This window comes from Microtus ochrogaster, chromosome 1, assembly GCF_000317375.1.
Source record: "Microtus ochrogaster isolate Prairie Vole_2 chromosome 1, MicOch1.0, whole genome shotgun sequence".
Taxonomy (NCBI): Eukaryota; Metazoa; Chordata; class Mammalia; order Rodentia; family Cricetidae; genus Microtus; species Microtus ochrogaster.
The window spans coordinates 116,813,055-116,826,106 of record NC_022009.1 but is presented as its reverse complement, the minus strand read 5'-3'; the positions used below and the strand labels follow the sequence as shown (position 1 = coordinate 116,826,106).

Below are 13,052 nucleotides of genomic sequence, written 5' to 3'. Positions count from 1 at the left end.
CATCTACACTCCTATTAAATGCTACAAGTTTAAGTAGAATAAAATTCTCTATTTGATTAATTTGCTTAATTGATATAATCTATGGGTAACTTACATGCATTGGAAGGTTTAGAAAGGAAAATTTCACATTATATGTGTATTTCACTCTAGCAGCTATTAGGAGGAAAGAAAGTGATCTGTCATGCCTGGGAGTATTTCACTACATAGTGAGTGACGACACAGCTGTGAAGGGCTGGCTGTGATGGGAAGCCTGACCAGAGTAGATACTGTGTTTCCATGGAAGTCGTTTCTGTGGAAATATGCCAGACATGGTAACTCAAGCCTCTGATCCCAACGTTAGGAAGACAGATCTCTGGGCTCAAGGTCAGCTTGGCCAACAAAGCAAGTTCCAGGACAGCCAGGGCTACACAGAAGAACTCTGTGTTGTAAAACAACAACAACAAAAGAAATATTTAAAGAAAATAGCTAATGTAAACATACAACTTATGTCTTTGTACAGTGCCATACGGAAGACTACTGGTCTGAGAGGAATAGTCATCTCTCGGTCCACATATCCCACGGCTGGTCGATGGGGGGGACACTGGCTTGGAGACAATTATGCAAACTGGGATAATTTGGAAAAATCACTCATTGGTATGTGATCAATTATCTTCTATCATATCATTGTTTTTTAAACCTTTCAATAAACATTGCTAGGCTTTGTGCTAGACAAATATTACAGATAAATTGTAAGAAATAAAATAGTCACATAATTTTATAACACAGGACATCATTGAAATGTCACTAGTCAGGAAGGCAGAACAAAGAATCCAAATGATCAGAGAAACAAATGACTGACAAGCCTTAGCTAGTTTGTTTGGATAAGCATCACCCACCATCCATTTTGGACCCTGTTTTTTTAGTTGAAGGAAACATGAGCTTGAAGAGACACTATTCTAAAGCTAAGGAGGCAATCTGTAGATATAATCTGCTAGAGAATAAATCACTGAGAAATGTTCAAGAAGGAAACTCATTGAACTAAAGTCTTTCTGACAGTAGATACACGGCAAATGACTACATCATTTCAAACCACAAATAAATAGTTACTGCTTTGATTCTCTACTTAAATATTATCGGCTAATGAGAGATTCATTAAAACCATATTTAGAATAACTCTTTACCAGATAGCTGAGTAGTTACATGCATTTGCTTTTGTTGAAGGCATCATTTTTAATATTACTTAATAAGAATAATTGTATTTGTTTTCTATGGTAGATGATGGTTAAATAATAGCAGAAAGACAATTTATTTTTCAAAATGAAAGTGAGGAAAACACTACTATTTTGTCTTGTTTCACCATGGTGTGCTTACAGCTTCCTTGTGTTTAAATTATGTCATAGTGTTATTGTCTTAAAGCATATGCTCTCTTATTTTAGAAAATATAATTAATACAACTAGTTCAACAAGTATGATTATAAGGGAATAATTTGTTATTATACCAAAATTTTTAATTGAATAAGAACTTACATTGAAGAGAGCATCTTCATTAATAAAATGATAATATATTTTATTCTAATTTTTAGGCATGCTGGAATTTAATCTTTTTGGGATACCATATGTAAGTAAATCTATCTAGTTTACATTTGTAGTCTATAACTATTAAGAAACAATAATTAATATGCATTAAATATAACTATCTTTTAGGTTGGAGCAGATATCTGTGGTTTTTTCAATGATTCAGAATATCATCTCTGTACTCGTTGGACGCAAGTTGGAGCCTTTTATCCATTTTCAAGAAACCACAACATTCAATTTACTAGAGTATGTAATTACTACTTTATGTCTGTTTGGTTTATTTTGTTTGTTTTTCCCCTACACAACCTTGGATTGTTTGTTTTTGATTCAATCATATTTTACTTGTCAAAGTTTTAAAGAATTTTTAAAATATATTCATATTTATGAAATATTACTTAGTTCATCTTTTTTAATGCATTTAAGACCTGTAGTACACTCAGGGCACATGGCTTGGATCTGGAACACACATACTATAGCTGATCTATAAGATTCTGGAAGAGTTAGGGTAATATCATACTATCGAACTTATTCCACACTGGGACAGAGCAACAATCAAAAAACAATCAGCTAGAAACTAAATTGATGAGAAGTGTGAGACATTTGCACTGATGAATGAAATGGGAAGAGTTAAAATCAATTATTTAAAGAACAAGTTGGTAAATTGAGAAACAAGAAAAGATAGGATGAATTTTAAGAGCAGATTTCTGTGCAGTGTCAAACACTGAGAGTTATTGACTTATTTGCGGGCTTATTTTGAGTCCATTATACAGGGCTTAATTTCACGGAAAACTATGAATGGTTAGAGTCAATATCCTACTAAGTACTAGTTGGTACGAAACTTTTAGCTAATAGTGCAGAGAAAAGGTAAACTGAGCAGAAAACTTATCAGTCAAGGTTGACAACAGAAAGACATAGTCCAAACATATTTCCTAATCAACAGACATGTGCTGTGCTGAGAAAATGTTGTGCCATCTCAATTTTACTTGAGCTAGAAGAGGTGGATTTATTGTCTTAATAGTCAAAATACAAGGATACAAAGCAAGTTAGGACTACATCCTGAAGCAGTTTGAAAGGCAAACTGTGAAGAAATATATTGAAGAAATTTGAAAAATAAAATAGAAACTTGTTACTAACATAGAAGATTAAGACTAGAGGAAAAGAGCAGGGATTAAGAAAAGCCCAAGTCAAAAAGAAATGACTTAGATAATATGTATCAAGAATATTCATCTTGTTTAAGTATGAATTAATGTAACAAAACTTAACACTCTATGACATAAATACATTATATCAATGAAACAAGAGTTGAGATTAAGTAACTTGGCAATAGCCTGTGATTTGTTTCTCTTTCTACTTACTTGACTATGAAATTATTAAAATATATTATGTATCAATAATTAACATATTATATATAGGATCACACATAATTTGATAGTTGTTGGGCTACTGTAGATTCAAGTTTTTGTCTGTTCTAATAGTGTGTCTGCCAGGGATAACACCAGGTTATCATTTCAGCTTTATTTCCCAAATCTAATAAAATTGGAATCTTCATAGGCATGATGTAGCTCCAAAAGGTCCCCCACTGATTGCTATCAACAAGCATGGGAAGTGTTCTTGGCAGTTGTGAGGGACTGCAGTTTGTATACATGACAATTTAACTATACAACAATCACTGTCCCTTATGCTTTCCTTAAATGAACAGTAATATTTTTATAAATTCTTAATACTACTTCCCCAATATTACTCTTTTGAATTTAAATGTATATACCAAAGTAGACCGAAATGCTGTCATTCAAGATTAGTATACATAATTCCCCTGTGTTATTAGTACTGTAATCTATTCATTTCATGTGTGAATGTATGGCATGTGAGGCCAGCATGGTGAGCTTGACTTATCTCTTGGTATATTTCTTGGCATTTGGTACTTATCTCAGGCCACTTTTATGTAACAAACCATATAATTTCCTTGCTACACTTCACATTCCAACATTGAGTATTACCATAGCTGACAATGCATTTATTATCTTTTAAAATATGAACTATATTTCATGTATGTTTACTTATGTTTGTCTTGATTGCATTATCTTTTAAAAATACTAATATTGCACCACTTTCATTCTATATAAATGATGCAGTATTTAGGATTTTTGAAAAGACAGTTCTTAGGACTATGATATTGCTAATAATTTGTTACGTTTATTCTTCAATTTGACTGTTAAGATTTAAACAATGAAACATGGCTGTTTCATTATGTTTTCTTTTAGAGGCAGGATCCTGTTTCCTGGAATGAAACTTTTGCTAACATGTCAAAGGAGGTTCTAGAGATCAGATACACCTTGCTGCCCCATTTCTACACGCTGATGCATGAAGTCCATGTTAGTGGCGGCACTGTCATCAGACCCCTAATGCATGAGTAAGTACAAGACCTATTTGATTCTTCCACAAACAGCTTTCATTTGCTTCAATCTATTATATATCCTAGTGCAATATTTTGTAGTTGCTTTACTATACATTTAGAGCTAAAAAAGCATTTATAGAATAAGTCTAATAAACCTTCTAATGTAGACATTTCTCATATAAAATGCCCTAATGATTAAAAGGTAATACTTATTTTCAGAATACCACTTTAACTTGTTCATAAGGCATTTTGCTTCTCAGTTCTCCAACGATTTTAACTGAGTAGTTAAATGTGGTGGCCTGACAAATTTTATTATTAACAAAGTAATAAAATTCACAACTGGGTAATATAAATTAAGACCTAGTACTCAAAATGAACTTATCAAAATAATAATTTTCACTTGTATGCCTTCACTTTTGTTGAAAAGATTAAAAGATATGGCAAATAAGAAACCGTGGGGGTGATCAGCCATAAGTGGGACACTGATATAGTACCACCTTCCCCAAAGCTCAGAAATTACTGTAGGAGAGGTAGAAAGATTGCAAGAGTCAGAAGTAATGGATGACTACAGCAAAACACACACAAGGCAGCTGCGCTTATAAACTCACAAGGCTGGGACAGTGGTCACAAGGTTTGTTCAAGCTCAAGCCAGGGAAAATCCAAGCTTGGAATGGGAATGTAGATAGGAAATCCTACTCTTACACTTAAGATTAATCCCTTTTGCATTTTTAAAATTTGATACTATGGTTATGGATTCTGAACATTCCCTTTGCCCTACTGAGAGTGCTTCAGTCTTTGTGTCATGGGGACTACCACAAGGGGTTAACCCCAACTGTTATTTTACCCCCATCCTTGGTTGCTAATGAAAGAAAACAAAAGCAAAATTTAAAGAGGGGTTAGTTGTGTGACTTCACTAGCAAGAGAAATGGGAACATTTGCTAGTGTCTATTTCCAAATTTGTAACGTCTTTTTCAATGTTAGAAATCAACTTATATGTGCAAGAATCTTTAATGATATAATACATGGCAGACAATATGAAAAGCTCTAAGATAGGCAATCTCCCCCAGCCCAGTATGTGGACATTTTAATCTTCATTATTTGGACTAAGTATTCTCTACCCAGCAGTGTGTCTCCTAGCTTCTAACGTCGTATCTTAGTACTTTAGCTGTTGAACTGGCCTTTTTAAACCACTGGTCCTCTCTTAATTTTGTTATTTTTGTTTTTAAGAGTATTTACACTTTGGAAAAAGGATTTTACTTTGAATACTTAGAACTCATTATGTCACGTAGACTAGTCTTCATCTCATGGCAATCCTCCTGCCTCAGCTTTCATGTATGGGATTACATATGTAAACCTACAAAGCTTGTCTTAATAAATACCCTTCTTGGGAAGGGGAGAGGCAGGGAGGGGGAGCAGAGAAAACGTAGAACTCAATAAAAATCAATGAAAAACCCTTCTTTTAAAATTTAGAAAGAAATTATAAACATCCATATCGTAAAAGTTTTACAAACTTTTGCAGGCTGTTGTCATTTCTGCTTCCAATTTTACTGATCCTTTACTAGGCAAAATGAATATTTAAATACCTGTATTAACTCCCCTATATAAACCCTACATCATAGTTACATGTTATTTTACTGTTCAAATACTCCTTAACAATCCTTTTTATTAGAACATTTAGACATGATTTGGTTTTACTCAGAAGTATATATTGTTTCACACTGTGTTTCAAACAACAAAGTAGTTCTTTGTTTTCACTATATATGAGCATAGATTTTAGTTAAATCCACAAAAGTCTTTAGAGCAAACTGGGTTTGGAATGAGCATTTTATGGTGTTCAGAAGAGAATAAGTTCCTTGGCTTAATTGAAAACTTTGTGATTCTTTTGTGAAGGTTCTTTGATGATAAGGAAACCTGGGAAATATACAAGCAGTTCCTGTGGGGTCCAGCTTTTATGGTGACTCCTGTCCTTGAACCTGTAAGTGTTACCATGTATTTATTCATAAAAATGATTTGATTTGATTTCAAATGATTTCAATGACTTTCTTTTTCAATTCTAGTACGTGACCACTGTGACCGGCTATGTACCTAATGCTCGGTGGTTTGATTACCATACAGTAAGTTTTATAAAAATTCTTAGAAGTTAACTAAACTGAAATATATATTTGAATGATTATATGATAAGCTCTGTTTCTGTTTATTTTCCACTAAAAAAATTCAAAGTTAGTAATATGCTGTTAATTGTTACTGGTAGCAAATTAACATACCATTGAACAATCATTTATTATACTTTAGTGTTTACACAGGTATTGTTTTGTTTTAGCAGGTAAACACGAAAGTTTATACTATATTATAAATATCTGTTGCTCTTTTGGTTAGAAAATTTGGCCACTATAATTAATAGAGTTTTTGATATTTGTAACCTTGCAAAATCCGCACATTTCTGCATAGGACATCTTAAAAACAAATAACAATATGAGGATAAAAATGTAACCAGGACCTAAGGATACACTTTTAAAAAAAATGATTTCTCTTTTAAAAAATATCATGTTGTGTTTTGTTAGTTTTTGACTAGAAAACTGTAACACTTGACTTCATGAATATGTCTTCTTACATTCTTCATTACTCATTGCTTCATGTCCATCCTTCCAATCCTTCTCCTTACCAGGGGGAAGATATAAAGGTCAGAGGACAAAAACAAACATTTTCAGCTCCTTATGATAAAATAAATCTACATGTCCGAGGAGGTTACATTCTACCGTGCCAAGAACCTGCGCGGACCACATATTACAGGTAAGTGAACTGTTTTTAGAATGATCATTTCATTTTGTAATATATCCCGTTCTAAAGTCAGTAGTTAGAAAGAATCTATCCTTTTCCCCTGTGATCCTTCTGCAATAACACAGGTGCTTAATCATAAACAGAAGGCAAGGCAGAAAAATAGGCTTTTGATGAACTTCAGTTTTCCCTACTCCGTAGTCCCACTGGGATGCCCTAGTGTCATCTTGGTAGGTCCTGCAGTTAAATACCCATCCTTAGCTTGGACAAGGACATTCTTTCTCTTTAGTATAATGAGCAGTAATATATGAATAATGACAGTGATTAATAACATTTCAAGGTCTGACCCTACCTTCCAAAATCACCTACTTAAAAATTTATTTAAAATGTAATTTCAAAAGAAAATTGCTAGTACCTATACACATGCAACATGCATAAATATTGAACACTAATGAAAAATGGTCTTCTAGTGACATAACCCTTTTATAAATAAGGCTTTCCTGACTAAATACAAACTAAATCTTCATGACTCGGTGTATGATATGCAGAGGTATTTGCAAATGAATACTTGATCTTTTGAACTACTGCCTAAGAAAAATCATTATATCTTTATTTTCAAATATGACATGAAAATAACACCTCATAAAAACCTTTTCTCTGGGTTTTTAATTTAATTTATTTTTTTATTTTTATTTTTTGTGTTTGAGGCAGGATCTCATATAGAGAGAGACCTTGAACTTTCTTGCTATGTAGCACAGGATAACCTTAATCATCTGATCCTGCTGTTTTTTTCTTCTTGAGTGCTAAGATTTCAGGTGTATCCCAACTTTCCTAGCTTCCATAAGAAAAGCACCCACACCCAGGGATTTATGTGTGTTGGGCCAACTGTCTAAGTGAACTATATTACTAGAACTGAAAACAATATTTTCCCAAGACTTTCTAGAATACAAATAAAAAAAATACAAATATGAATTATAGAAAACTAAAAGGAGGATTTAGAGGTCTTAATGTCTTTGCCATTTCATAGCCTCTTTATTATAAATACCCCTCCATATTTGATGAACCTGCAAGAACACATCACTCTCATCCAGTGTCTTAGTTTTCTCTGTTTAACTTCTATTCAAGTTCATATTCTTACATTGTAGACTGACTTGACGGGTCAGTTAGTCTAGGGTTGTAACCTGCCTCGCTGATCAGTTATTCCAGGGTCCCGGAGAGGCGCTATCTGAAAGACATGGGCGGGAGACAGGAGGGAGGCCAAGCAGGGTTTGTCAAAGCCTCCGTTTATTAGAGTCATGGTTACAGCTTATATAGCCCCTGGATGAGGAATTTGGGGGGGCGGGCAGGGGCATGACCAGAGCAGGAACAGATCTTGCAGCATGGTCACGAGGTCGTCGGCCAGGAGGTTATTATCGGTCAGGCCACGATTCCTCGGCCAGGAGTTCACAAGTTGACACACCTAGTTCTTTAGATAGTTAGAATGTGAGGTGGGTTCCGCTAACAGATAGCTCTCTGTTAACAGATAATTGGGTGTGGGATAGGCTCTGCCAATAAAACAGTTCTAAATACTGTTGGGCTGTAGGGGGCTTTCTGCAAATTCCCCAGGGCAATGATCCCTGCAATAATTTTGGGGGGAAATGGCTCCTGACATATCCCCCTTCCTTTTATAAAGGCAGGCAGCTATCAAGTGGAGGGCACCAGGTCAGAGTCCAACCATGTTGTCAGATGTAAAGGAGAAGGGACTGGGACAAGGAGAGACCCTCCTCTCGAGTGGTGGAGCAATTTTTCTCTCCTGGGAACAGAGGGGTGCCTTATGAGTAGCATTAGTTCCTTAGAGTTCCTCAAATAAGGAGGTCTCTACTAACATATAAAATATCCTAGTATGTAAACATGAATAGAATTACATATTTCTTTCTTATAGTCGACGGAATTACATGAAGCTCATCGTTGCTGCAGATGACAATCAAACAGCACAAGGAACTCTATTTTGGGACGATGGAGATAGTATAGGTGAGTTTCCCATTCCCCAGATGAGTGGGGCTGATGGCATGCACCTTCCCCACATTGTGTTTGCTGTACTTAAAAGCTGAGCACAACGCTAGAAAGATCATTTAAAGTTAAAAGTATATAATTGATTGAAACTATACATATAATTTTAAAAAAATCTTAAAGGCTTATCTCTTACTTTAAAACTTTCTAATCCCTGTATTAAAAAGTAAGTTTAGTGAATTGTATGGGCGGGACTTACTATAGCTGAAGCTAGCACAGTGCTGTTTACATTGACATGATAAATGAATAAGCCAAAACCGCCATATTCTGTGTGTATAATTGATGCTCAAAACAGATCTCTGCAAAGCAAGATTGAAATAAGTTTAGTCTCTTTACTATGTTACTATTGATTTTTGTTTCACTCTCCATTGACATCAGGCACACATAAAGCTTTTGTTAAGAGTGCATATTCTAAACATTGTGAAGATAAATCAATTTTCAATGTACTTATCTTGAAAACAGGAGAATCTGATTTTTGTCCCAAGAACATACCCCTCCTTTCCCCCCATTCATGGTAGTGTGTCCCTGCATTCCTACACTGAAGAATTGGTTTCTTCATGTGTTTGTCTTATAGCAGATTGCCTCTTTCTACAATGCGAATAACAGCAAAAATAATGATCATTGTGATAATGACAATACATGTCTCTTACAGTGTTTCTCTTACTGTATCTAAAATTTGCCACACAGAAAATCTTTTGTGTTAGCTATATTTTTATTGTGGTTTGATGGACTTTAGACAAAGCCATGGATCTAAATAATGTTTTTTATATGTTTTGTGTTTGACTTTAGCTAGAAATGCATCAGTAGAATATGGCTCCATTTTTAGTTAGAAAGAAAAAATAAGAATGCTAGTATTTACTATTGTTTTTTGAAAAATAAAATCACTTTATATTTCTCTCTCTCCACAGACACTTATGAAAGAGATCTTTATACCTTGATAGGATTCAGTCTAAATCAAGTACGTAATACCTTCTATAATCAATGGTACTAAAATGTGTGGAGTTTAATTTCTGTTCATTATATAAAACACATGACTTAATATACTTGAATCACTGATTTGCTATATAATGAGGTTCATTTTGGTTCACAGCTATGTATTTTTCTGGCTATTTACTTGAATTTTTAAATGGAGGCTTTGCTTCTTTGTCTTTGCCTTTCTAGACAACGTTAACAAGCACTGTACTGAAAAATGGGTATAGAAACAAAAATGAGATGAGACTTGGAGACATCTACGTGTGGGGGAAAGGAACAGCCAGTGTCTCTGACGTTACTGTGATTTATGATGGAAATACACTAAAACCTTCATTCACTCAAGAAGCAGCCAAAGAGGTGAGTGACATATGGGTGTGCTTGACAGAAGCATGCCTCCGTAAAACATCTGCACGACTCCTCATGGTCATAGCCAGGACTAAAACACAATGACAATTGTTTTTGTTTTCATTTTAGTTTTTTGAGACAGGGTTTTTCTGCAGATTGGAAGCCTGTCCAGGAACTAGCTCTTATAGACCAGGCTGGCCTTGAACTCACAGAGAACGCCTCTGCCTCCTGAGTGTTGCGATTAAAGACATGAATCACTACTGCCCGGCCAAAATAAAAAAATTAAATCTGGTGTTTGCCACTTATTCAATCTTGTGACGCATTCATATTTATTCTTATGCTATTATCCTCAATTTAATGGCAGCTATTTTATAATTTTCCCCATATAAAATAAGCAATATTAATTTAGATTATAATACCAAATTACTATCACGATGAACAATTCCTCAAGTACTGTTTGCAATGGAAAGGTTTACCTTTGAGCGTTGCATGTGTCTTTCATAAAAAAAAAAAAATAATCGGTGAAGTTCTTTCAAAATTAATGTAACTCTGCTTAGCACCACGGATATTATCATGAGAGAGGCAGAAGAGACTCTGACGCAGGCATCAGGAGTCTTCTGTCAGAACAGCACCTGTGGTTACAATGCCTTTTTTATTTTCCAGTATAATTTTAGGTCTTTATTCTAAATTTGGCAAATATGTAGAAGTATGAAGTCTCGTCTCTCAAGTTCCTTTACATCCTACTTGTATGAATTTGTGACTCAAATATGTGGACTTAATACAAGATATTTACTTAAGAAATTAGTTAACTGTGTTTCCTTTGATTAAATTCATGTCTTCATGACTCTAACTGTGAAGAAAACATACTTTTCAAATTTGATATTGTATGAAAAGAACTAGCAATCAATCAATCACTTGAAGTGCACTTAATTTACAGAGTAACAGGTTGCACAACCTCAATTTTAAGACAGACATTTAAACTTTGCACAATCTTAGGTTTTAGAGGATTTCCCAGACTGTGAAACTTTAATGACACCGTGGCTGTAGCTCCTGTACTTGAGCCTGAATATTCAGTGTTGATAGTGAGGTCTCCTCCACATACTGGATTTCTGCATCAACTTAGAATTTAGTCTTTCTACTACTTTGACATTAAACTATCCTGGTTCTTTTAATTATGTCAGCATAGGAAGCAGTTTGGAGTATTTCATGCCCTTCCTTGGTAAAGGTTGATAATTTAGTCCCACAAACATACTTTGTTTGTAAAAATTGTACTCGCTTATAAAATTCCTAGTCAAGATGATACTACTTTATTAATGCTTTGGTCAGAGGTAGAAAAACCAAGAAACAGTTTCCATGCCAAAACAAAATGTTTCTCCACGGTCCAGATTTTAATGGTCATTAATTACAGTTTAAAATAAATTGTGTTGTGTTGCCTATTTTTAGTTAGATTGATTTAAAAAAACATGACTTTTTAAATATTTTCCTGGGTTTTATTTAGCAATGGTAAATAAATCTCATATTTTGATACAAAAATTAAGGGCATAATGACAGTTGAACAGGATCAGATGAGGGATTCTAACATGTGGCATTTCAAGTTCATTTGGGACAGTTAAACCATTTAAAAGCATACTCTCTCTTTTTTTATTTATTTATTATGTATACAATATTCTGTCTACATGTATGCCTGCAAACCAGAAGAGGGCAGCAGACCTCATTACAGATGGTTGTGAGCCACCATGTAGTTGCTGGGAATTGGACTCAGGACTTTTGGAAGAGCAGGCAATGCTCTTGACTACTGAGCCATCTCTCCAGCCCAAAGCATACTTTTTCAAAAAAAGTTTGCTTCATTAATTACAATTCTTTGAAATTATAAGTTTAAATGCTAAGAAAATTCCTTCAATAATTTAAAAAAAATATATTCATTTAAAATAGCAGCTACCAACAGTTCCTTGTAAGTCTATGTCAATGAATACCATGCATGAATATGTATACCAAAATTACATATGTCGATTATCCACTACTAAATAGTCAGGACATTATACAGACTGTGACAATTTCATTTAGTTATTTAGGAATATTTTGTAAGTACCAACAACTAAAGAAAACAAAGGCCATGAATTTGAAAAAAGGACGATATCATCAACTAGACAGACCCCAGAATCACCTAAAAAAGAGTCTCTATGAGATATTGTCTAGACTAGGCTGGCCTGTGGACATGTCCGTAGAGTTAGTCTTGATCATGTTTATGATGTGGGAAGACACAGTACACTATTCCATCCCGAGCCTCTGTCTTAGACTGTATGGAGACACAGTGAGTTGATCCCTAGAAAGAATTCATGTAGTCATTGTTGCTACTATTTACTGTGAATGGGATGTCACTTGCTCTTTTAAGTGGCCAAATTAAAAGTTCCATTTTGACTTCCTGGCTATGATGAACTCTAAACTGTGCTGTGAATTAACCCCGCCCCTGCCCTGTGAGAACAACACACACACACACAAAATTATGTATGAATACCATCATCAACCAAGGAAAAACTGTAACTGTTAACTTACAGATACCCTGAGATGGAAATAGTGTTTGTTATAAAAAATGACAGGAAAAATAAATTGTAATTAAACAATTAATTGTGATTTCACTTTCTGTTTTTAGATATTGATAATTAACATGAGACAGATGAGTGTGTTCCTTGATGAACCAATAATTGTCAGCTGGTCATGAAGATTACCATCAGTTTGAGTTCCTGAGGCGTTCTGGATATCAGATTCATAGTTCAACTTCAAACACCTCTCTCTTCCTGAATTCTTACATATTTTAAAATAGAATTTTAGTAGTCATTTTTTCAATATTTCTATATTGTGTACATGAAAAGAAGTGCTAACCTGTTCTATTAATGTGACCTGAATGCCACTGCTTTGCAGGTTTAACAGGATTTGAATAATAATATTTATGTTTTAAGCAACA

The 13,052-nt window shown here is 34.4% G+C and overlaps 1 protein-coding gene across 1 annotated transcript in view; it reads left to right on the top strand.

The window, feature by feature from the left end:
* Positions 1–12,809, top strand: part of Si (sucrase-isomaltase) — a 64,767-nt gene extending 51,958 nt beyond the window's left edge. Inside the window, exons 36-46 of the mRNA XM_026778945.1 lie at positions 500–633; positions 1,563–1,597; positions 1,684–1,800; positions 3,816–3,964; positions 5,840–5,924; positions 6,007–6,063; positions 6,615–6,739; positions 8,646–8,734; positions 9,682–9,731; positions 9,935–10,102; positions 12,741–12,809. Coding sequence (XP_026634746.1) covers positions 500–633; positions 1,563–1,597; positions 1,684–1,800; positions 3,816–3,964; positions 5,840–5,924; positions 6,007–6,063; positions 6,615–6,739; positions 8,646–8,734; positions 9,682–9,731; positions 9,935–10,102; positions 12,741–12,809 — 1,078 coding nt within the window. The remainder of the gene's footprint in view (positions 1–499; positions 634–1,562; positions 1,598–1,683; positions 1,801–3,815; positions 3,965–5,839; positions 5,925–6,006; positions 6,064–6,614; positions 6,740–8,645; positions 8,735–9,681; positions 9,732–9,934; positions 10,103–12,740) is intronic.
* The last annotated feature ends 243 nt before the right edge of the window (positions 12,810–13,052 follow it).